Genomic DNA, 26059 nt, shown 5'->3' on the forward strand with positions numbered 1-26059 from the left:
TAAAATCTTCTGGAGTTATTTGTGACGGAGAATTGGTCGATCTCTTTCGAGATTTATCAAGAACTTCATTCATTGCTCGCCAAATTGTAGAAGTATCTCTCTTATCAGAAAGCAATTTATTAAAATAATCTGCTTTTGCTTGCCTTACCGTTTTCAAAACTTCATTCCTTTGTAATTTGTATTCGCTTTTCAGGTTATGTTCTTTAAAGAAATCACGCAACGCCATAGCCTCAATAATGTCCGATGTCAACCAAGGGGGCAGGTGGGGATGTTTCACCCTATGCTGACGTAGTGGAGCGTGTTTATCAATAATGGAACACAAAATCTCATGGAAAAGATTGCAAGCATCATCTGCGTTACTGCAATTAAATACGCTTTGAAATGGCGCTCGATTAAGATCACAGAAAAAGGCAGACTCGTCAAAGTATTTAAAACTTCTGTACTCGATAGTTGTATGACCTTTATGCTGTGATTTGGGCAATCTCAGAACAATCGAGCAAAAAACAGAATAATGATCACTGAAAGTGGAGTGTACTACTTGTACATTTGAAACAGTGGTCTTATCATCAGTATAAATGTGATCAATAAGGGTAGATGAATTATTGGTTTCTCTTGTAGGGGTTTTAACTAGCTGGTGAAGACCAAATAGAGCAGTGGTTGAGCCCCAAGTTGTTTGGGGTCTCTGTAAATTAATGTTAAAATCACCAAGCAATAGTACATTCTCATCACGACGTTTTGCTCTGTCCATCATTAAAACAAAATCATCATTCCAACTTGTTGTTTCAGCAGGATTCCGATATATATAACATATTAACAAAGGCGAGGATTTACCATTTTTCAACTCCACCCACAAACATTCCACATTTTCATCTTCAAGATCGGCCCTTCGCTTCACAATGCCAGCAATAGACCGATGGACATACAGAGCAATACCTGTTTGGCCAGTTTGTGCACTATCGCGTCGTAAAACAGAGTAATTTGGAATATCAATCAGGCTGTCCGAAACACGCGAATCTAGACGTGTTTCGCAAACACCAAAAAGATGTACGAGCTGTGGTTGTTTGTTCAAAAATACACAAACATCAGGCACTTTGTTGACTAAATGGTAAATGTTCAAATGCCCGATACGGAGAGAAGAATCCGCCGTTGACATTAAATAAAAGTGTAATAATTATTAGAACAATTTAACAGCAACAACAAAATATGCAAAAATTCAAGCACAAAATGGGAAGAAGATTGAACAAACAAACAAAAAAAGAAGAGAAAGTGAGACAGTTGCGCAGCCCTAATGACTCACATACACGCGCACACACAAACAATTACTCTGATATAAGATCAAAATTAATGAAGGGAAGAAACTTGACCAAAAATTGAAAAATTAAAGGGAGGATACAATCAGTGAATCCCCAAACCTAGGACAAGGGCCTTTGCAAAAATACGAGGACAATGCAGTAAACACAAGCGCAGCCGCCCGGTCTACACTTTATATAATAGGAAGGGAGGCGGAGGGGGCACGATTATGCCTCAAACACTGAATCGAAGATTGCGTGGCCGTAACCGGTTTCACACACTGGAGGCAACAAGGTCCGTTGTACAGCAATCCAGGTCAACTAAGAAAGTGTAACACAGTGTCTTAAACAACAGCCAAACTCACTTTAGCGAGCTCAATGTTCTGATGAAACACATAATGTTCTGATGAAACACAAAATGTTCTGGTGAATCAATTAATGTTCTCATTAAACACACGAGTACGTTTGACACCGCAAAACACAGTTAAACCGCGGTAAACGTCGACACAATTCTGAAGATTTATATGTTTGAAGATCAGAAAACAAATCATCTGGGAAGGGAACAGTCACAGTGCACCAGCACGTGTTTTAAAGTCCGGTCACAAGAAAAGGAACAGTTTTTGATTGGTTTTTGCTCTTTTCCTTTCCTCCTCCTCTCTCTCCCTCTCTCGTGTAATTTTGTAATTTTCCCATTGTGTATTCGGATTGTCAGTAACTTTTGTATCTACGGAATTCGAGTTGATATTCATCATAGCATCGTTGTGTGTCAACCGCATTGTTTCTTGGTTAATTAATGTTTCATTTCCAATCGCTTTGTTCAACAATTTTATTTCCAGCGTTTTGTGTGTTCTTACATTGTTCCCTGGAATTTGAATTGAGCACTGTTTGCTACTAAATAGTATTCACCTTTTTAACATTTTGGTTTCCTTTCATACAATTTTTGTTGTTTGCTTAATTATTTTGTTTCATTTGTGTTGTTGCTTTGCATACTTTTAACGTGATGACTAAGTTATATGACCACAATCGTTGGCCTGTGACTGAAGGCCTTCGTATAGGACACCTTAATATCAATCATATTGTAAACAAAATGTCTGATGTTTCCCAGGTTGTTCAGAACAGTGAGTCTTATGGCAGGGGGTTTCATATTTTTGGGTTCTCAGAATCTAGACTTAACTCCTGCATAGACGATAAAGAAATTTTTATCAACGGTTTTCAAACTATACGAAGGGACCCAAAAAATCCTAAAGAAACGGGCCTTTAGTTTATATAAATGAACATATAACATTCAAGCGCTTACCTCAGTTTGAAAATTTTGGTGTGGAGTGCATATGGACAGAGGTGAAGTTAAAGCATGCATCTCCTATTTTGATTGGATTTCTCTATCGGAATCCAGCTGAACCAGCGAACTGGGTTGACAAGTTTGTAACCATGATGGATTTAGTTTGGTTAGAATCAAAAGAGATTATTCTCATGGGGGACTAAATAAATCTTGGAAAGATATTACTACTGTATTTAATATGTCCCAACTGATCAATACGCCAACGCGAGTCACGCCCTCATCCAGTACCATCATTGATCACTTATACTCTACCGACTCAAAACATGTAATAGAAACCTGTGTACCTGTCATAGGCATAAGCGACCATTTCCCTATTTGCTGTACATGGTCAAAAAAAGGTGTGAAAATTCCTAAGCTTGGTCATACTGTCCTCACGTACAGGTCATTTGCTAAGTTTAATGAAGTACTTTTTCTTGAAGACATGCGTTCTGCACCGTTTAGTGAGATATATAACAAGACCAATCCTGATGACGCTTTAAAAACATGGTATTCTACATTTCGCGAAGTTTTAGATAAACATGCACCTAAAAGGTCAAGAAGAATTAAGTATTCATATCGGCCAGGGTGGATCAATCCTGAAATTATAGAAGCCCAACATTACCGAGATTATCTATGCCGGATCGACCGCCAATCTGAAGAGTACAAAACACAGAAAGCAAAATGTCAGTATATGACTCGACAGTCAAAAAAGCAGTTCTTCGAAAACATTCTTAAGAAAGGCAAGAGTTCCAAGGAAACATGGAAAGCCATTAATCTTTTAACTAATAAATGTGTAAAGACCACATCATGGAACGAAAACGATATTTCGCCAGATGAAATTAATAATCACTTCTGTTCAGTTGCAAGTAAAGTAATAAAAACTGACAAATCCGATGAAAACAATTTACACATTTTGCGCAAGTACTGTGACACCAAAATTAAACACGAGGCACAAGTTATACCTTTTTTGTCAGTCTCCAAAGTATATAATTCTCTAACTCACTTGAAAGAAAGTAGCACAAAGGGAACTGATGAAATAGACAGCAAAATTCTTAGATTATCAGCCCCACATATAGCGGAATCTCTAACGTATATTTACAATCTCTGTATTGAAAAAAGTGTTTATCCCAAAGCTTTCAAGGAAGCTAAAGTGATCCCCCTCTTTAAGGCAGGTGATAAAACAGATCCCTCAAATTTTAGACCGATATCCGTTTTACCAGTATTGTCAAAACTACTGGAAAAACATGTCAATGACCATATTATGATATACTTTACATCAAACAATTTGTTTCATGAAACTCAGTCTGGTTTTAGACCTAAACACTCGTGCCATACGGCACTGACAGAACTGGTGGACTCTTGGTTATCAAAAATCAACTCTAATAAGTTATGTGGAGCACTGTTTATGGACTTTGCAAAGGCATTTGATGTTATTGATCACGCCCTCCTTTTGCGGAAACTTTCCATTTATAGACTACCACAGCCCACACAGACTTTTATAGCCTCTTTTTTGTCGGGAAGAACACAAAAAGTTACCTTTAACAGTTCGAGCTCTGAAGCAATGCCAATTTTATATGGGGTCCCACAAGGCTCGGTCCTCGGACCTTTATTATTTTCTGTCTACATCAATGACTTACCATTACACATATCCTCTGGACAGTGTGATATGCTAGCTGATGATACTACTATTCATACCTCAGGTGATGATATTACTTCGGTAGTCGACACGCTTCAGAAGTGTGTCGATGATGCTGTAGAATGGACGCATTTAAACCACATGTCTCTCAATCCAGAAAAAACAAAGTATATGCTAATTACTACGCGTCAAAAACGACAAGTCATGTCGGAACCAAAGAAGTGCATTTCTGTTGATAGTCAGCTGATAAACGAGGTTAGTGAACACAAAATTTTGGGTGTAACTATTGACAACAATCTAACATGGGGCCCTCATGTAAGTAACTTATGTAAATCTACAGCAAAAAAAGTTCATCAGTCTGCAAAGATTAAACATTTTCTAAATTTTGATGCGCGCAGAACATTTTTTCAAGCGCATGTGCAGTCTGGAATAGACTATGCATCAACCCTTTGGGATTCTGCAAGTGATGCAGCTTTAAGACCCCTAAAATCTTTGCACAGACGCGGAGTAAAAGTTGTTCTGCTGAAAAACAGCACCCTCTCTAATCATGACTACAAAAAAGCTGAAATTCTTCCACTTTCATCCAGACTAGCGTTTAACAAGGCAAGGTTTATGCATAAAATAGTTCTTGGACGTGTACCAGACTATTTAACTAAAAGAATATTATTAACTGAGACTTCATCAAGCCGCACGAAGAAACTAAATGTTCCCCTCCCTAGAATTGACTTGTATAAAACTAGTCTGGCATATTCAGGTCCATTTCTGTGGAATGGTTTACCAGTCTCTCTCAGACAGCCACTTTCTGTTGCCAGTTTTAGAAGACATACTTTTTTGTATATATGCTTTCATCGTCGTGTGGCACTTAATGCCTCGATCAGGTACTGCTGTTTGATAAGTACATGAAGATCTACTAGTATAATCATTTCATTTCAGTTAAGTTTTTTTGTTTTGTTTTTGTTTTTGTTTTTCTCTTTTTTTTCTCTCTCTCTCTCTCTGTTTACGTTGTTCTCTTCATGGATTTTGCACATACATTATGATTATGTGTACAATGTGTACATGTGTGTGTGTGTGTGTGTGTGTGTGTGTGTGTGTGTGTGTGTGTGCGTGCGTGTGTGCGTGTGTGTGTGTGTGTGTGTGCGTGTGTGTCTGTATGTGCATGTATGTCTGTGTGTGTCTGTGTGCATGTGACCGTGTGTGTCAAAGTGTGTGTTTTAATGTATACCATTACCAATGACCATGTTGGCATGTATGCTATGAACATTTTTTTTCTTTTTTTCTTTCTCTCTTTGTCTGATTTAATAACCATGTTTTTATGTTTTTGCTTTGCTTCTTCTTCTGCTTTAATATTATGCACTGCTTAGTTAATTCCCTCTTGGGCGAGGGCTGGATGAAAAAAGATCTTTGCTGTATCTACTCCATTACCCTCGAAAAATAAAGTTGGTTCCTTCGTTCGTTCGTTCGTTCTCTCTCTCTCTCTCTCTCTCTCTCTCTCTCTCTCTCTCTCTCTCTCTCTCTCTCTCTCTCTCTCTCACTTATTTCTTTCACACTCAAGCATGTGCGCGCGCACGCACACACACACACACACACACACACACAAACACACACACACATACACTACTCTACTCTCGTTAAACAGATCATGGCAGGTGTCAAGCGACTTGAGGGCTACTTGCCCAGGGAGCGGTGAAGTGTGACGATGGGGTGACCCAGGGCGCTCCATATTGTCTGTGAGGAGCAGGGTAGCCAGGTGCATAGTACATGGGAGGTGGGTAAGGGAATGGAGGATAGTAGGGATTATACATTGATGAGAAAGGCATATGTGGTGATGGGGGCATGTGCTGAGTGTGACTCACAGGTTCATCACTCATTGCTTGATGTTGCAACCACATGGGGAGTGGCGGCTGTCCGATTGACGGGTGTCGCTGTGGTGGCCGCTGCATCCGCTCCTGGGTATGCAGAGTCTGCCACGGGGCCGGACGAGCAGCAGGCTTCTGGTTGCGCTGGTCCTGGTCGCTGTGCTGTCGCTCGTCTGCCTTGTTAGAAGGGGCGACTTGGGATGGTTGCTGCAGGCCTTGTTCAGATGGCGACGTTCTTGTGTTCTGTTTGGTCACACTGGCGTAGGATGCGTGTTCCTTTTTAGTGTCAGTGCTTGCTTCATAAAGCACCGCTTTTGCTTCTCGCAGCAACAATGACAGTCCTCTCGCGGAATAATGGACTTTGTCCGCAAGAAGGCCAGGGTGTATCTTCCCGTGTTGGTCCCTTTTCCAAACGGACGTCAGAGACAGAAAGGATACGTTCTCTCCACAAATGTTTGCCAGTTCACTGTTTATCTTGGAGATTTTTTCATTCCTTTTGTGGTGACTCTGCGGTGGGATGGCTGCGACAAACGTTGTGGCTGTGGGGAAATGGGTGGCAATGGCTTCTAATAGCTTTTTGTACTCCTGTACAATGTAAACATCTTGAGCCCCATAGTCATTAGTGCCAACATTTAGGAGAAGTTTCCCTACTTGTGGGAAGATAGCTCCTGTACAAATAATCTGTGTTAGCTGTGCTATGTTTACTCCTCTAAATGTTCTAATCTGTGTTTGGCCTGATCTGTCTAGCCGTCTCCTGTCTATGTGTTTCAGGTTTGAGTCTCCTATCAGTAATGTCTTACATGACGGGGGGAGACGCAATGTCGGTGTATGGGGCACATAGTCTTTCTCTGACAGAAGAGCATTGTAAACTCTTTCCTGCTTCGGGGAGGTGGGCGGCGACCCAGTATCAGACACTGTCCGGTCCAAGGATACAGTTGGCACGGTGGAGCGACCCGAGGGTTGAGCGTAGCGCCCATTGTTGATCAATGTCTGAATTGGCTTCGCATCAGATTGCCCGGAGACGTCACGGTCGTCTGCTTGCGGGTGGTTGGGCGAAGTTTCATTACGGATGGACTTTTTATCTAAACGTTTAAGTTCTTTGATTTTGTCTTCAAGTGACTGACATCGTTTGCGGAGAGAATCTGTCTCTTTGTCACTGGCCTCTTGACGTTCTTGTAAATCCAGCAGCTTTCGTTCATGCTGCTGTTCAATGACACGGAACTCGCGTGACACTTGCACTTTGTAGTCACGGAATTCGGTGACCAGTGCGTCTAGCGTGTCCCGTAGATGCAGAAGTGATGCCGTGTCCGTTTCATTGTTGCTGAGGTTGGTTTTGGTACTGTCAGTGGTACCCGTGGAAGCTTCGTCATCAATAGCAGCGCTGTCAGCACTGCTGACCCCTGGATCGGCACTGCCGTTGGTGATAGCAGCCGCCCCGACACCACTGACACTAGTAGTACTGGTACCGTCCTCGCTACTGACAGTGGGGGCTGTGCTGAAAGCGGAGGTGTCAGTTTCAGCATTGCAGTTGTCGGTGTTGGTACCGCTGTCCCCAGCAGTAAGTGGAGGGGGGACAAGGGTGACGTCCTTGACAGCTGTGGTCACGGCCTCAGTGGTGACGGAGGACAGCTCGGCCATAATGTGGACAACAGCCTGCAGGCGTTGGAACTCGTCCTTCACCCACGCGATGCACTGCTTTCCCTGTACCAGTATTGTGTTGGTGGCGTAGATGTGCATCACAAGTAGCTTGTGACCACCACTGTACAGACGCACTGTCGTCTGCACAACATCTGGAGGGAAGGACACCACAGTTAGCGACTCAGAATCGTCGTAGTCATGATGGACTGGGTGTAGTTTCTTTTCAATCCTTGAGAAATCCTCCCAGGTTGCTTCATAGCCCTGGGATCGTAAACTAACAAGGTCGCAGCACAGCTTTCCAAACTGGAAGAAGTTTACTGTTGCTTTTAAAAGTTATTTCATTAGGGTCTCTTTTCAGTTCAATCACTTCAAGTGATTTGTGCATGCGAGACCTAGTAATAACACTAGTCATCTTGGCCGGCACGTTGTTCCCTATCCCATACTTAATTAAACATCTCGTGTCGAGTTCTGAATTGGGTCGGTAGTACGAATCAGTTTTGCATTGTTCTCCATGCTGACAACTGCAGCAGAGGATGCCGCAATTCAAGTTGTCGGTTCAGCACACATTAGCACTTGTACACACTACACAGTAGAGAGAGAGAGAGAGAGAGAGAGAGAGAGAGAGAGAGAGAGAGAGAGAGAGAGAGAGAGAGAGAGAGAGAGAGAGAAAAAGAGAGAGAGAGAGAGAGAGAGAGAGAGAGATACATAGAAAGGGAGAGAAACACACACACACACACACACACACACACACACACACACACACACATTCTCACACTCACAGCAAGACCACCAAATACAGTCCATTTACTGATACAACCGTACGTCGTCAACGGTTTAGAAGTTATTGTGTGCGAGTGTGTGCGTGTACGGGCATGCAGGTGTTTTTAATGGAGAATACTACGTGGCTTGTTGTGTCTTACCAGATTTACACGAGTTGCTTTTTTAAATATTGAACTGCGAACGAAAGCGAGCTATTCAACATCTAAAAAAGCAAGGAAACGTAGCGTGACGTGTTAGTTCTAAAACATCTTCCAGCGGAAACATCAGGCGAAAAAGTGTTTCCATAATGACGTGTGTCTCGGTGACTTGTTTTATGTGAAGGAAATCACGGAAGATAATAACCAGCAATGTTGACAGTGATATCCTCCACGCTTTTTAGAAGCGCTAACCAGGGAAACTAGTGTGACACAGCAAAGTGACTAGCACGTGCTATGAAGTCAGCTCACTCACTGACAGAGTTGACTTTGTGAATCGTAACACGGATAGCTTTACACTTGACCACTGTCCAGCGACAGAGAGGGGTCTGATACAGGAATCGACCGGGAGGAAGGAAGCCCGCGTAAAGCACTTTTAAGGTAAATGGAATAGACATTTGAGTATCGTTAATGTTTATCGCATAAGTTGAATCGACTAACACTGTAACTTTAAACATAGCAGACAGATATCTAAGACAAGATATCCGCTATTTGTGTTGTGCAGTGCGTCATGTAACCGGTCAGACAGGGAGGTAGCGACCAGATGACGGCAATTATGGATCTGAGAAGTCGCCGTATTATCTTACCTATTGACTTGCCTAGCGGAGATTCGACGGGATCTCAAGACGTTAGAGCGCGGTTATGTTGTGCCCGTATATATGGTTGGACCTTAGAGGTCACTGGGCGATATTACTGAGTAGACCGAGGTCACCAGTAAGAGGATTTAGTAGAAATACATTTCCTAGTGTACGGCTATAGAAGCTGTGTGATTCTGTGCAGGACCAGAATTCAAATATGTCCACAAGAACTTGATAACGTAAGATAAGGAATATTGAGTAGCCAGAGCAGACGGTGATTTTTTTTACTATACAAGAGCCGTGAGTCGTTACACTTAGACTAGATACCGTGCGCCTATGTGGTCACGGACCGTTGGTATTTCTTTACCTGTTTGAAGAGTAAAGAGTTTTGGTAGCACAATTGTACGAGATTGTCATCTCTAGGTGTTTTATTGCTACAAAATTGTGAGTACCAGATTTTTGAGTATATAACCTTTATGTTCATGATTGTTTGTATTTGTGTGTATGTTGTCATAACTGCTTAATACAGTGGAGGGAACTTACAGTTGGAGTTTTGTTTGTTTCCGTATGACAGCGTGCTCGCGCATTTGCATTCATTCACAATTTACATGACCTCATTTACATGATATACACACGTGTGGTTTGAACAATATTTCTATCTCATGAGTGGTCTCTCTCACGTATGTAGAATAAACAGGCGTATGCAATCTTACCACACTGGGTACTGTCTCCGTTGACAGTATAATCAGCGCCACAGGTGCACTCGAGAGAACTTCCATCACTGTGACAGGTTGCATGGGCAATACAGTCAGTGGAATCTGCAGGGCATGTCTGTCCATCCTTAATCTCTGCAAAGTAAACATGTAGCAGTGGTGTGAGAGTGGCACATTGTGGGGCACAGCGACTGTCGTCTGTCCAGTTTGAGGCACAGTCGTTGCAGACAAACCCTCTTTGGTAAAGGCAAAGGACAACGATTGACTCTAAAACATCGGGTTCAAGAAAAAGAAGAGAAGGGGGGGGGGGGGGTACAATCGAGAAAGGACTCTTCACAGACAGCCTGCGGGGTACCTCAAACCCTTTCGGATCCGTTTGCAACACTGATTTTGCGAAGCAACTGATTATGAGAAACAATACAAAGCGTTAAGCCTTATTTTAAAGATAAACTATGAAACTTGGGTATGGGGGTATTAGACTTTAGCAAAAGAACCCCACTGAAAAATTGTGTAAACCAAAACAGAAAAAAACACGCATTCCATTTTCGAGCTGAAATACCTGATTTTTATCCGTTCACTATAATGGTTTTTGTGTGTGTTTAATTTGGTGCACGTCATTAGTGCGATAGACGTATTGTAATTCTACTTCCTGTTCTCAGGGGTAGACTCCAGCCTTAATTGGAATCAGTCATATGCCTCTCTCAGCCAGGAGTAAGCCCCGGATGGTTTTACCGTGAGGGCGTAGAGCAAAAGGTAGCATCGTCTCTCTCAGCAAAACACATGGGACGGGTACTTACTGCACGTCGTACCACCTTCGCATGTGGCAGTTGTCACACAGGTGAGGCCACCCGCACAACTTTGTCCTGCATTCACCTCTGCAAAAACACAAAGAAAACAGCTTTAACAATGGGTACTAAGAAAGTTACACATGCATACATAAACGTGCGTACGCACGAACGCGTACATGCGCCTGCAAAGAAAAAGGACCTTTGTAGTCCCTCTCTCCCCCTCTCTCGCTCTCCCCCTCTCTCTCCCCCTCTCTCTCTCTCTCTCCCTCTCTCGTTCCCTCTCTTTCTCTCCCCCCCTCTCTCTCTCTCCCCCCCTCTCTCTCTCCCCCCCTCAAGCCTAAAAAAAAAGAAGAAAATAAACAATGATGGCTCCGATTGCTCCATTTTCCTTGTTTTATCAAAAAATGTTCTGGTTCGTTTGGGCGCAAAGGGCCCTCAACTAAACGCTTCGCGTCGTCGTTCTGTCGCTAAAAAAAAATTGGACCCCCCCCCCCCCCCTCCTTAAAAATTGTGTGATCCGCTCCTGAATGTTTGTTTGCTTGTTTGTGTGTGTACGTGCGCGCGCGCGTGAGTAATTGTGCGTGTGTGTGTGAGGGGGGGGGTGTGCGCGTGTGTGTGTGTGTGTGTTCGCGTGTGCGCGCGCGCGCGCGCGCGTGTGTGTGTGTGTGTGTGTGTGTGTGTGTGTGTGTGTGTGTGTGTGTGGATGCATGTGTGTGGATGCGTGTGAGTGTGTGTGTGTGGGTGTGTGTGTGTCCTTTTAATTCCCCAACAGTTTTTGGGACGCTGCAAATATCATGAAACCACTTTCAAACTTACGATCGATCTGGCTGTATTCGGAATGGCCAGGGTAGTATTTTACCTCATAAATATAGTACGGTTTATAATTATGGTTACATTAGGCCTCTTCTGACCACAACACGTGACACGTGCCCCTGATCAGAAACACAACGTTTTGTTCCATTTGATTTTTTGTGTCTTGAGGTTTGTCATAAACCTCTCTCCGCAATCACACGTGACGAGTACTTACTGCATGTCGTGTCGCAGGTGGACCCTGACACACAAGGCGTGCTATCGTCACAAGGTGTTCCTACCTTCGCCTCTGCAACAACAGAAAAACAGCAATAACTTAAATACTTGCCGCGGAAGCTACTCAGAGATGTGCATACAAACAGAGAGAGAGACACACACACACACACACACACACACACACACACACACACACACACACACACAATGACACACACTGACACACACAGACACACACAGACACACACATACACACACAGACACACACAGACACACACAGACACTCACACACACACCACGACCCTCGTCTCGATTCCCCCTCTATGTTAAAACATTTAGTCAAGTTTTGACTAATTGTAAAAACAGCAATAACTTAAATACTTGGTTTAAGAGCCGCGGAAGCTACTCAGAGATTTGCATACAAACAGATCAAATCAAATCAAATCAAATCAAATTTTATTTTTCGAGGGTTGTGGCGTAAGCAATACAACGAGCTTTTTTTCAACCAGCCCTCGCCCAGAGAGGGGACTAATCTAATCACATATTTACACGGATATTAACGTAGAAAAAAAGGTAGAGAAAAACAACAACATATGAATATTTACACATTACATATTATACACAAATATAAAGCATCGTATATGTAACGTAGTGAAAACAATGCTGAATACACATGCATGAGTAAATGTGTTATTAATTTGAGTGTTTATTTGTGGATATAATGAACACTGATGCTTTGGACAAATGAAAATATAATCAAACGAAGTCTTCCATCACTGTGATTTTTCGTAATTTAACATTAAATACAGTGAAAGGTGTTTTTTGAAAGCATTGAGACTCATTGGGACTCTCACAAATTCCGGGAGAGAATTCCACAGGACGCTACCAGAATAGGCTAAGCTTGATTTGAAGAGATCTATCCTTGGAATTGGGACGTTAAACTTTCGGTTTGGTTTCACTTTAAAGTTTGCAACGAAAGTTCGTGGTGCACGGCCGGAAAGTATTTTGTGAAGGAGCACGCCTTCATTTAATTTAAATCTTTGTTTTAGTGGGAGAATCTTAAGTTTCTTATAATCATCAAATACAAGACTGGATTGTTTCAGTAAAATTAGTTTCAGCGCTCGCCTATGTAAACTATACAATGGTTTTAAAATATTAGCACTGGCAGAGTCCCAGATGGTTGAACAATAATCTGTGATGGTTTGTATATATGCGTTAAAGTATAATAACCTTGAGTGCTGATCTAGAAAGTGTTTAATTCTATTTAACTGATATATTTTTCTGGACATTGTTTTACATACCGACCGAACATGATGGGCCCAAGACAAATTATTATCGATATTTACTCCCAAAACTTTATGATCTCCTACCTCCTCTATTGCGTCGTTACCAATTAATATGGAATGAGGATTGTTTCGTATGTTTTGTCTCTTTTGTCTTGTTGTTATTAACATGTATTTGGTCTTTTTAGGGTGAAGACTCATGTGGTTATACTCCGTCCAATGAATGAGATCATCTACACTGTTCTGCAACGATGAATAAACTTTGTCTAATTTTTTATCAGTAGTGTGTAGGGTCGTATCGTCAGCAAAGAGTTCGCAGTCATCATTAATACTAAGAGGAAGATCATTAATATACAGGGAAAAGAGTAGTGGTCCAAGGACAGAGCCCTGGGGAACCCCGTATAACACAGGTCTTTTGCTGGATACGGTTGAATTAACGCAGACAGACTGCTCTCGCCCAGCTAAGAAAGAGGAGAGCAGGCATAAGGTTTGGGGTGACATTCTATATTCAACTAATTTTCTTAATAGTAATTCATGATTAATAACGTCGAAAGCTTTAGCAAAGTCGACGAATAAGACACCACAGAGTTGATTATTATTAATGCTACTAAGCCAACTTTCAAGAAGGTTTGTTAATGCTGTGTGGCACGAATGATTTTCTCTAAAACCTGACTGGTTGGAATGTATAAGATCGTATTTCTTCAAATGAGTGGTCAAGTGTGTAAATATGTGTTTTTCAAGTGGTTTTGATAAAACAGGAAGAATTGAGATTGGTCTGTAATTGGCGGGGTCAGAAGAACTACCTGATTTAAATAGCGGGATTACTTTCGCCTCCTTTAATTTGGTGGGAAAGTAGGATTTGTCAAGGCACAAATTATAAACATATGTAAGGGATTCTGCAATAAAAGGGGCAGACAACTTCAGAATTTTCCCATCAAGATTATCCAAACCACGAGTACCTGTTTGTTTTAAGCACAACAGATAATGGAAGACTTCGCTAACAGATAGCAGAGGAATGTCTAAATTATGGGTAATATTTTTTGAATCACAAAACTGTTTCAACTTGTCCAGATTATTCTGTTTCGATCTATCAGTTGTAATTATTTTGTCAACAATAGAAGTAAAATGAATGTTCAGATCATCAGCAGGTATATCAATAACGGAAGATTTTACTGTATCTTTACGAGATAATTGGTTGATCACCTTCCAGATGGCTTTTGAGTTTTGTTTTGAACTGGATGCAGCGAGCTCACGGTAATACTTTCTACGAGCTGCACGTTTCATGGACGTTACTTTGTTTCTCTGTTTTCTGTATTCTTCTTCTTTTCCCTTTCGTTTAAGAAAATCGCGGTAATCAATCGCATGTTGAATGTCGTCTGTAAGCCACTTAGGTTTGGGATGTTGCTGCACACGAGAGGTTCGAAATGGTGCATGTTTATCATATACTTTTATAAACAAGTTGTACCATAAATCAAATGCTTCGTCGGGGTCAGTATAATTATAGATCATTGCAAAATCTGTACAACTGAGTTCCGAAAGGTATGAATCTTGATCAAGTTTTGAAAATAACCTATATGTTATAAATTTATGTTTTCGTTTTGGGATTCTAACCCCTTTTTTCGACCACGTGAGGCACACTGGAAAATGATCACTACAGCTAAAACTTGGAACTGAGGTTTCAATAATGTTAGCTCGAGTTGACACATAGATATGGTCTATAAGCGTAGATGAGGTAGCTGTAACTCTTGTTGGAATCGTTACTAACTGTTGTAAGAGAGAGAGAGAGAGAGAGAGAGAGAGAGAGAGAGAGAGAGAGAGAGAGAGAGGCAGAGAGAAAGAGAGAGAAACACACACACACACACACACACACACACACACACACACATACACACACACACACACACTCTCACACACACACACATTCTCACACTCACAGCAAGACCACCAAATACAGTCCATTTACTGATACAACCGTACGTCGTCAACGGTTTAGAAGTTATTGTGTGCGAGTGTGTGCGTGTACGGGCATGCAGGTGTTTTTAATGGAGAATACTACGTGGCTTGTTGTGTCTTACCAGATTTACACGAGTTGCTTTTTTAAATATTGAACTGCGAACGAAAGCGAGCTATTCAACATCTAAAAAAGCAAGGAAACGTAGCGTGACGTGTTAGTTCTAAAACATCTTCCAGCGGAAACATCAGGCGAAAAAGTGTTTCCATAATGACGTGTGTCTCGGTGACTTGTTTTATGTGAAGGAAATCACGGAATATACTAACCAGCAATATTGACAGTGATATCCTCCACGCTTTTTAGAAGCGGCTAACCAGGGAAACTAGTGTGACACAGCAAAGTGACTAGCACGTGCTGTGAAGTCAGCTCACTCACTGACAGAGTTGACTTTGTGAATCGTAACGCAGATAGCTTTACACTTGACCACTGTCCAGCGACAGAGAGGGGTCTGATACAGGAATCGACCGGGAGGAAGGAAACCCGCGTAAAGCACTTTTAAGGTAAATGGAATAGACATTTGAGTATCGTTAATGTTTATCGCATAAGTTGAATCGACTAACACTGTAACTTTAAACATAGCAGACAGATATCTAAGACAAGATATCCGCTATTTGTGTTGTGCAGTGCGTCATGTAACCGGTCAGACAGGGAGGTAGCGACCAGATGACGGCAATTATGGATCTGAGAAGTCGCCGTATTATCTTACCTATTGACTTGCCTAGCGGAGATTCGACGGGATCTCAAGACGTTAGAGCGCGGTTATGTTGTGCCCGTATATATGGTTGGACCTTAGAGGTCACTGGGCGATATTACTGAGTAGACCGAGGTCACCAGTAAGAGGATTTAGTAGAAATACATTTCCTAGTGTACGGCTATAGAAGCTGTGTGATTCTGTGTAGGACCAGAATTAAAATATGTCCACAAGAACTTGATAACTTAAGATAAGGAATATTGAGTAGCCAGAGCAGACGGTGATTTTTTTGGACTATACAAGAGCCGTGAGTCGTTACACTTAAACTAGATACCGTGCGCCTATGTGGTCACGGACCGTTTGTTTTTCTTTACCTGATTGAAGAGTAAAGAGTTTTGCTAGCACAATTGTACGAGATTGTCATCTCTAGGTGTTTTATTGCTACAAAATTGTGAGTACCAGATTTTTGAGTATATAACCTTTATGTTCATGATTGTTTGTATTTGTGTGTATGTTGTCATAACTGCTTAATACAGTGGAGGGAACTTACAGTTGGAGTTTTGTTTGTTTCCGTATGACAGCGTGCTCGCGCATTTGCATTCATTCACAATTTACATGACCTCATTTACATGATATACACACGTGTGGTTTGAACAATATTTCTATCTCATGAGTGGTCTCTCTCACGTATGTAGAATAAACAGGCGTATGCAATCTTACCACACTGGGTACTGTCTCCGTTGACAGTATAATCAGCGCCACAGGTGCACTCGAGAGAACTTCCATCACTGTGACAGGTTGCATGGGCAATACAGTCAGTGGAATCTGCAGGGCATGTCTGTCCATCCTTAATCTCTGCAAAGTAAACATGTAGCAGTGGTGTGAGAGTGGCACATTGTGGGGCACAGCGACTGTCGTCTGTCCAGTTTGAGGCACAGTCGTTGTAGACAAACCCTCTTTGGTAAAGGCAAAGGACAACGATTGACTCTAAAACATCGGGTTCAAGAAAAAGAAGAGAAGGGGGGGGGGGGGGTACAATCGAGAAAGGACTCTTCACAGACAGCCTGCGGGGTACCTCAAACCCTTTCGGATCCGTTTGCAACACTGATTTTGCGAAGCAACTGATTATGAGAAACAATACAAAGCGTTAAGCCTTATTTTAAAGATAAACTATGAAACTTGGGTATGGGGGTATTAGACTTTAGCAAAAGAACCCCACTGAAAAATTGTGTAAACCAAAACAGAAAAAAAACACGCATTCCATTTTCGAGCTGAAATACCTGATTTTTATCCGTTCACTATAATCGTTTTTGTGTGTGTTTAATTTGGTGCACGTCATTAGTGCGATAGACGTATTGTAATTCTACTTCCTGTTCTCAGGGGTAGACTCCAGCCTTAATTGGAATCAGTCATATGCCTCTCTCAGCCAGGAGTAAGCCCCGGATGGTTTTACCGTGAGGGCGTAGAGCAAAAGGTAGCATCGTCTCTCTCAGCAAAACACATGGGACGGGTACTTACTGCACGTCGTACCACCTTCGCATGTGGCAGTTGTCACACAGGTGAGGCCACCCGCACAACTTTGTCCTGCATTCACCTCTGCAAAAACACAAAGAAAACAGCTTTAACAATGGGTACTAAGAAAGTTACACATGCATACATAAACGTGCGTACGCACGAACGCGTACATGCGCCTGCAAAGAAAAAGGACCTTTGTAGTCCCTCTCTCCCCCCTCTCTCGCTCTCCCCCCTCTCTCTCTCTCCCTCTCTCGCTCTCCACCTCTCTCTCTCTCCCTCTCTCGCTCTCCACCTCTCTCTCTCTCCCTCTCTCACTCTCCCCCTCTCTCTCTCTCTCCCTCTCTCCTTCCCTCTCTCTCTCTCTCCCCCCCCCCCCCCCCCTCTCTCTCTCTCCCCCTCTCCCTCCCTCTCTCTCTCTCCCCCCTCAAGCCTAAACAAGTCGCGTAAGGCGAAAATACAATATTTAGTCAAGTAGCTGTCGAACTCACAGAATGAAACTGAACACAACGCAACGCAGCAAGACCGTATACTCGTAGCATCGTCACTCCACCGCCCGTGGCAAAGGCAGTGCCCGTGGAATTGACAAGAAGAGCGGGGTATTCGTTGCGCTGAGAAGGATAGCACGCTTTTCTGTACCTCTCTTCGTTTTAACTTTCCGAGCGTGTTTTTAATCCAAACATATCATATCTATATATTTTTGGAATCAGGAACCGACAAGGAATAAGATGAAAGTGTTTTTAAATTGATTTCGAAAAAAAATTTGATAATAATTTTTATATATTTAATTTTCAGAGCTTGTTTTTAATCCGAATATAACATATTTATATGTTTTTGGAATCAGCAAATGATGGAGAATAAGATAAACGTAAATTTGGATCGTTTTATAAATTTTTTTTTTTTTTTTTTTACAATTTTCAGATTTTTAATGACCAAAGTCATTAATTAATTTTTAAGCCACCAAGCTGAAATGCAATACCGAAGTCCGGGCTTCGTCGAAGATTACTTGACCAAAATTTAAACCAATTTGGTTGAAAAATGAGGGCGTGACAGTGCCGCCTCAACTTTCACGAAAAGCCGGATATGACGTCATCAAAGACATTTATCAAAAAAATGAAAAAAACGTTCGGGGATTTCATACCCAGGAACTCTCATGTCAAATTTCATAAAGATCGGTCCAGTAGTTTAGTCTGAATCGCTCTACACACACGCACACACGCACGCACACACGCACATACACCACGACCCTCGTTTCGATTCCCCCTCGATGTTAAAATATTTAGTCAAAACTTGACTAAATATAAAAACAAGTCGCGTAAGGCGAAAATACAATATATAGTCAAGTAGCTGCCATTTTTCAGCAAGACCGTATACTCGTAGCATCGTCAGTCCACCGCTCACGGCAAAGGCAGTGAAATTGACAAGAAGAGCGGGGTAGTAGTTGCGCTAAGAAGGATAGCACGCTTTTCTGTACCTCTCTTTGTTTTAACTTTCTGAGCGTGTTTTTAATGCAAACATATCATATCTATATGTTTTTGGAATCAGGAACCGACAAGGAATAAGATGAAAGTGTTTTTAAATTGATTTGGACAATTTAATTTTGATAATAATTTTTATATATTTAATTTTCAGAGCTTGTTTTTAATCCGAATATAACATATTTATATGTTTTTGGAATTAGCAAATGATGGAGAATAAGATAAACGTAAATTTGGATCGTTTTATAAATTTTTATTTTTTTTTACAATTTTCCGATTTTTAATGACCAAAGTCGTTAATTAATTTTTAAGCCACCAAGCTTAAATGCAATACCGAACCCCGGGCTTCGTCGAAGATTACTTGACCAAAATTTCAACCAATTTGGTTGAAAAATGAGGGCGTGACAGTGCCGCCTCAACTTTCACGAAAAGCCGGATATGACGTCATCAAAGACATTTATCAAAAAACTGAAAAAAACGTTCGGGGATTTCATACCCAGGAACTCTCATGTCAAATTTCATAAAGATCGGTCCAGTAGTTTAGTCTGAATCGCTCTACACACACACACACACACACACACACACACACACACACACAGACACACACACACACGCACACACACGCACGCACATACACCACGACCCTCGTTTCGATTCCCCCTCGATGTTAAAATATTTAGTCAAAACTTGACTAAATATAAAAAGAAGAAAATAAACAATGATGGCTCCGATTACTCCATTTTCCTTGTTTTATCAAAAAATGTTCTGGTTCGTTTGGGCGCAAAAGGCCCTCAACTAAACGCTTCGCGTCGTCGTTCTGTCGCTAAAAAAAAATTGGACCCCCCCCCCCCCCCCCTTAAAAATTGTGTGATCCGCTCCTGAATGTTTGTTTGCTTGTTTGTGTGTGTACGTGCGCGCGCGCGTGAGTAATTGTGCGTGTGTGTGTGTGAGGGGGGGTGTGCGCGTGTGTGTGTGTGTGTGTGTGTGTTTGCGTGTGCGCGCGTGAGCCTGCATGCGTGTTTGTATGTGTGTGTGTGTGTGTGTGTGTGTGTGTGTGTGTGTGTGTGTGGATGCATGTGTGTGGATGCGTGTGAGTGTGTGTGTGTGGGTGTGTGTGTGTCCTTTTAATTCCCCAACAGTTTTTGGGACGCTGCAAATATCATGAAACCACTTTCAAACTTACGATCGATCTGGCTGTATTCGGAATGGCCAGGGTAGTATTTTACCTCATAAATATAGTACGGTTTATAATTATGGTTACATTAGGCCTCTTCTGACCACAACACGTGACACGTTCCCCTGATCAGAAACACAACGTTTTGTTTCATTTGATTTTTTGTGTCTTGAGGTTTGTCATAAACCTCTCTCCGCAATCACACGTGACGAGTACTTACTGCATGTCGTGTCGCAGGTGGACCCTGCCACACAGGGCGTGCTATCGTCACAAGGTGTTCCTACCTTCGCCTCTGCAACAACAGAAAAACAGCAATAACTTAAATACTTGCCGCGGAAGCTACTCAGAGATGTGCATACAAACAGAGAGAGAGACACACACACACACACACACACACACACACACACACACACACACACACACCCCCACACACACACACACACACACACACAATGACACACACAGACACTCACAGACACTCACAGACACTCACAGACACACACAGACACACACAGACACACACAGACACTCACAGACACACCACGACCCTCGTCTCGATTCCCCCTCTATGTTAAAACATTTAGTCAAGTTTTGACTAATTGTAAAAACAGCAATAACTTAAATACTTGGTTTAAGAGCCGCGGAAGCTACTCAGAGATTTGCATACAAACAGAGAGAGAGAGAGAGAGAGAGAGAGAGAGAGAGAGAGAGAGAGAGAGAGAGAGAGAGAGAGAGAGAGAAAGAGAGAGAGAGAAAGAGAGAGGGAGAAAGAGAGAGAAACACACACACACACACACACACACACACACACACATACACACACACACACACACACACACACACATTCTCACACTCACAGCAAGACCACCAATACAGTCCATTTACTGATACAACCGTACGTCGTCAACGGTTTAGAAGTTATTGTGTGCGAGTGTGTGCGTGTACGGGCATGCAGGTGTTTTTAATGGAGAATACTACGTGGCTTGTTGTGTCTTACCAGATTTACACGAGTTGCTTTTTTAAATATTGAACTGCGAACGAAAGCGAGCTATTCAACATCTAAAAAAGCAAGGAAACGTAGCGTGACGTGTTAGTTCTAAAACATCTTCCAGCGGAAACATCAGGCAAAAAAGTGTTTCCATAATGACGTGTGTCTCGGTGACTTGTTTTATGTGAAGGAAATCACGGAAGATAATAACCAGCAATGTTGACAGTGATATCCTCCACGCTTTTTAGAAGCGCTAACCAGGGAAACTAGTGTGACACAGCAAAGTGACTAGCACGTGCTATGAAGTCAGCTCACTCACTGACAGAGTTGACTTTGTGAATCGTAACACGGATAGCTTTACACTTGACCACTGTCCAGCGACAGAGAGGGGTCTGATACAGGAATCGACCGGGAGGAAGGAAGCCCGCGTAAAGCACTTTTAAGGTAAATGGAATAAACATTGGAGTATCGTTAATGTTTATCGCATAAGTTGAATCGACTAACACTGTAAATTTAAACATAGCAGACAGATATCTAAGACAAGATGTCCGCTATTTGTGTTGTGCAGTGCGTCATGTAACCGGTCAGACAGGGAGGTAGCGACCAGATGACGGCAATTATGGATCTGAGAAGTCGCCGTATTATCTTACCTATTGACTGGCCTAGCGGAGATTCGACGGGATCTCAAGACGTTAGAGCGCGGTTATGTTGTGTCCGTATAGTTGGACCCTAGAGGTCACTGGACGATAGTACTGCGTAGACCGAGGTCGCCAGTAAGAGGATTTAGTAGAAATACATTTACTAGGGTACGGCTATAGAAGCTGTGTGATTCTGTGTAGGACCAGAATTAAAATATGTTCACAAGAACTTGATAACTTAAGATAAGGAATATTTAGTGGCCAGAGCAGACAGTGATTTATTTTTATTATACAAGAGCCGTGAGTCGTTACACTTAAACTAGATACCGTGCGCCTATGTGGTCACGGACCGTTTGTATTTCTTTACCTGATTGAAGAGTAAAGAGTTTTGCTAGCACAATTGTACGAGATTGTCATCTCTAGTTGTTTTATTGCTACAAAACTGTGAGTACCGGATTTTTGCGTATATAACCTTTATGTTCATGATTGTGTGTATTTGTGTGTATCAACTCAACTCTCAACTCAACTCAAATTTTAGAGTTGAGTTGATACACACAAATACAAACAATCATGAACATAAAGGTGTATGTTGTCATAACTGCTTAATACAGTGGAGGGAACTTACAGTTGGAGTTTTGTTTGTTTCCGTATGACAGCGTGCTAGCGCATTTGCATTCATTCACAATTTACATGACCTCATTTACATGATATACACACGTGTGGTTTGAACAATATTTCTATCTCATGAGTGGTCTCTCTCACGTATGTAGAATAAACAGGCGTATGCAATCTTACCACACTGGGTACTGTCTCCGTTGACAGTATAATCAGCGCCACAGGTGCACTCGAGAGAACTTCCATCACTGTGACAGGTTGCATGGGCAATACAGTCAGTGGAATCTGCAGGGCATGTCTGTCCATCCTTAATCTCTGCAAAGTAAACATGTAGCAGTGGTGTGAGAGTGGCACATTGTGGGGCACAGCGACTGTCGTCTGTCCAGTTTGAGGCACAGTCGTTGTAGACAAACCCTCTTTGGTAAAGGCAAAGGACAACGATTGACTCTAAAACATCGGGTTCAAGAAAAAGAAGAGAAGGGGGGGGGGGGGTACAATCGAGAAAGGACTCTTCACAGACAGCTGCGGGGTACCTCAAACCTTTCGGATCCGTTTGCAACACTGATTTTGCGAAGCAACTGATTATGAGAAACAATACAAAGCGTTAAGCCTTATTTTAAAGATAAACTATGAAACTTGGGTATGGGGGTATTAGACTTTAGCAAAAGAAACCCACTGAAAAATTGTGTAAACCAAAACAGAAAAAAAACACGCATTCCATTTTCGAGCTGAAATACCTTATTTCTATCCGTTCACTATAATCGTTTTTGTGTGTGTTTAATTTGATGCACGTCATTAGTGCGATAGACGTATTGTAATTCTACTTCCTGTCCTCAGGGGTAGACTCCAGCCTTAATTGGAATCAGTCATATGCCTCTCTCAGCCAGGAGTAAGCCCCGGATGGTTTTACCGTGAGGGCGTAGAGCAAAAGGTAGCATCGTCTCTCTCAGCAAAACACATGGGACGGGTACTTACTGCACGTCGTACCACCTTCGCATGTGGCAGTTGTCACACAGGTGAGGCCACCCGCACAACTTTGTCCTGCATTCACCTCTGCAAAAACACAAAGAAAACAGCTTTAACAATGGGTACTAAGAAAGTTACACATGCATCCATAAACGTGCGTACGCACGAACGCGTACATGCGCCTGCAAAGAAAAAGGACCTTTGTAGTCCCTCTCTCCCCCCTCTCTCGCTCTCCCCCCTCTCTCTCTCTCCCTCTCTCTCTCTCCCCCTCTCTCTATCTCTCTCTGTCTCTCCCTCTCTCTTTCTCTCTCTCTCTCTCCCTCTCTCGTTCCCTCTCTTTCTCTCTCCCCCCCTCTCTCTCTCTCTCTCTCTCACTCTCTCTCTCTCTCTCTCTCTCTCTCTCTCTCTCTCTCTCTCTCTCTCTCTCTCTCTCTCTCCCCCCCCACCTCAAGCCTACAAAAAAACACCATGAAAATAAAGAAAAAATGATGGCTCCGATTGCTTCATTTTCCTTTTTTTTTAATCAAAATTTCTCCTGGTTCGTTTGGGCGCAAAGGGCCCTCAACTAAACGCTTCGCGTCGTCGTTCTGTCGCTAAAAAAAAATTGGACTCCCCCCCCCCCTCCCCCCCTTAAAAATGGTGTGATCCGCTCCTGAATGTTTGTTTGCTTGTTTGTGTGTGTACGTGCGCGTGCGCGCGTGTGTGTGTGTGCGCGTGTGTGTGTGTGTGTGCGTGTGTGTGTGTATGTGTGGGTGTGGGATGTGTGTTTGTGTGTGTGTGTGTGTGTGTGTGTTCGCGTGTGCGCACGCGCGCGTGTGTGTGTGTGTGTGTGTGGATGCAAGTGTGTGTGGGTGTGTGTGTGTCCTTTTAATTCCCCAACAGTTTTTGGGACGCTGCAAATATCATGAAACCACTTTCAAACTTACGATCGATCTGGCTGTATTCGGAATGGCCAGGGAAGTATTTTTACCTCATAAATATAGTACGGTTTATAATTATGGTTACCTTAGGCCTCTTCTGACCAGAACACGTGACACGTGCCCCTGATCAGAAACACAACATTTTGTTCCGTTGGATTTCTTGTGTCTTGAGGTTTGTCATAAACCTCTCTCCGCAATCACACGTGACGAGTACTTACTGCATGTCGTGTCGCAGGTGGACCCTGACACACAAGGCGTGCTATCGTCACAAGGTGTTCCTACCTTCGCCTCTGCAACAACAGAACAAGTCGCGTAAGGCAAAATTACTACATTTAGTCAAGCTGTGGAACTCACAGAATGAAACTGAACGCACTGCATGTTTTCACAATGACCGTAGTCCGCCGCTCGGGCAAAACGCAGTGAAACTAACGAGTCTGTTTAGCGCGGTAGCGGTTTCGCTGTGCTGCATAGCACGCTTTTCTGTACCTCTCTTCGTTTTAACTTTGTGAGCGTGTTTTTAATCCAAACATAACATATCTATATGTTTTTTGGCATCAGGAACGGACAAGGATTTAGGAAAGCAGCCAAGATGTCCTCGAGTGGTAAGAGGTCATATGAAAGTTTGTTTGCAATGTATGTAAAAGCTTGGGGGGGGGGGGTGTCTGTCATCAGAAAAAGATGGTGTACGGGTGGCGGGTGGTACCTTTAAAGGGCAGCTGTTGGGTTGTGGCTCTCAAAATCTGTTCATCAGAATGAGTTCTCATGTAACTGAAACTATACTTAAAAGTTACTTGGTGATTTTAACAGCTTCATAACACAAGTCCGAAGATTTTAGACATGCTACAATGTCTTTAATCGAAGAAAGTTTGCATTCTTGGCTGAGTCAATGCAGCCCGCTCGAAAATTACTTCCCTTGGACACGTGACGTCAGCCGAGGAATCGGCCGGGTTGAACGGTCTAGTCAAGCCCTAAAGCATACTTCACGGGTAGATGAAGAGAAACTTTGGATGGGGTGTCTTCTCCCTGGCCAAAATTTTGCAGTAAAAAACGGAGTTTATAAAGTGTCGTCTTCCGTCCCCCTCCTGCTTTTGTTCAGGTGTTCCCACTTGAACCCTGTTTTTGTTCTACTTATTGGCATATAATGTCACGCGTCGAGGGACACAAACACACACACACACACACACAAACACACTCACACACAGACACACACATCCACCCACAAACACAAACACACACACCCATACACACCACACACACACGTGTAATCACACACACACACACACACACACACACACACACACATACGTGTTATCACACACACACACACACACACACACACACACACACACATACGTGTTATCACACATACACACATACGTGTTATCACACACACACACATACGTGTTATCACACACACACACACACACACACACACACACACATACGTGTTATCACACACACACACACACACACACACACACACACACACACACACGTGTTATCACACACACACACACACACACACACACACACACGTACGTGTTATCACACACACACACATACGTGTTATCATACACACACACATACGTGTTATCACACACACACACACACACACACACACACACACACACACACACGTGTTATCACACACGCACACACACACACACACACACACACACACACACACACACACACACACACATACGTGTTATCACACATACACACATACGTGTTATCACACACACACATACGTGTTATCACACACACACACACACACACACACACACACACACACACACACACACACACACACACACACATACACACACACACACACACACACGATAACCATCACAATCACAGTTTGACAAATTTATTTTTGATTTTTTTGCGGCCGAACCCCCCTCCTCCATTTTCCACACTAGATCCACTGTTTCATCTTTGTCTTCGTCTCTCTTCCCTTTATC

The 26059-nt window shown here is 42.6% G+C and overlaps 1 protein-coding gene across 1 annotated transcript in view; it reads right to left on the reverse strand.

The window, feature by feature from the left end:
• The window catches only part of LOC138956407 (neurogenic locus notch homolog protein 4-like), a 41687-nt gene that overhangs the window by 13817 nt on the left and 1811 nt on the right, over positions 1 to 26059 (reverse strand). Inside the window, exons 3-11 of the mRNA XM_070327772.1 lie at positions 24311 to 24382; positions 23182 to 23259; positions 22387 to 22521; positions 20186 to 20257; positions 17320 to 17397; positions 16522 to 16656; positions 11818 to 11889; positions 10800 to 10877; positions 10003 to 10137 (exon numbers count right to left, since the gene is read on the reverse strand). Of these exons, the coding sequence (XP_070183873.1) occupies positions 10003 to 10137; positions 10800 to 10877; positions 11818 to 11889; positions 16522 to 16656; positions 17320 to 17397; positions 20186 to 20257; positions 22387 to 22521; positions 23182 to 23259; positions 24311 to 24382 (855 nt within the window). The remainder of the gene's footprint in view (positions 1 to 10002; positions 10138 to 10799; positions 10878 to 11817; positions 11890 to 16521; positions 16657 to 17319; positions 17398 to 20185; positions 20258 to 22386; positions 22522 to 23181; positions 23260 to 24310; positions 24383 to 26059) is intronic.

The sequence above is a fragment of the Littorina saxatilis genome, unplaced genomic scaffold (assembly GCF_037325665.1).
Source record: "Littorina saxatilis isolate snail1 unplaced genomic scaffold, US_GU_Lsax_2.0 scaffold_305, whole genome shotgun sequence".
In the NCBI taxonomy this organism is placed as follows: Eukaryota; Metazoa; Mollusca; class Gastropoda; order Littorinimorpha; family Littorinidae; genus Littorina; species Littorina saxatilis.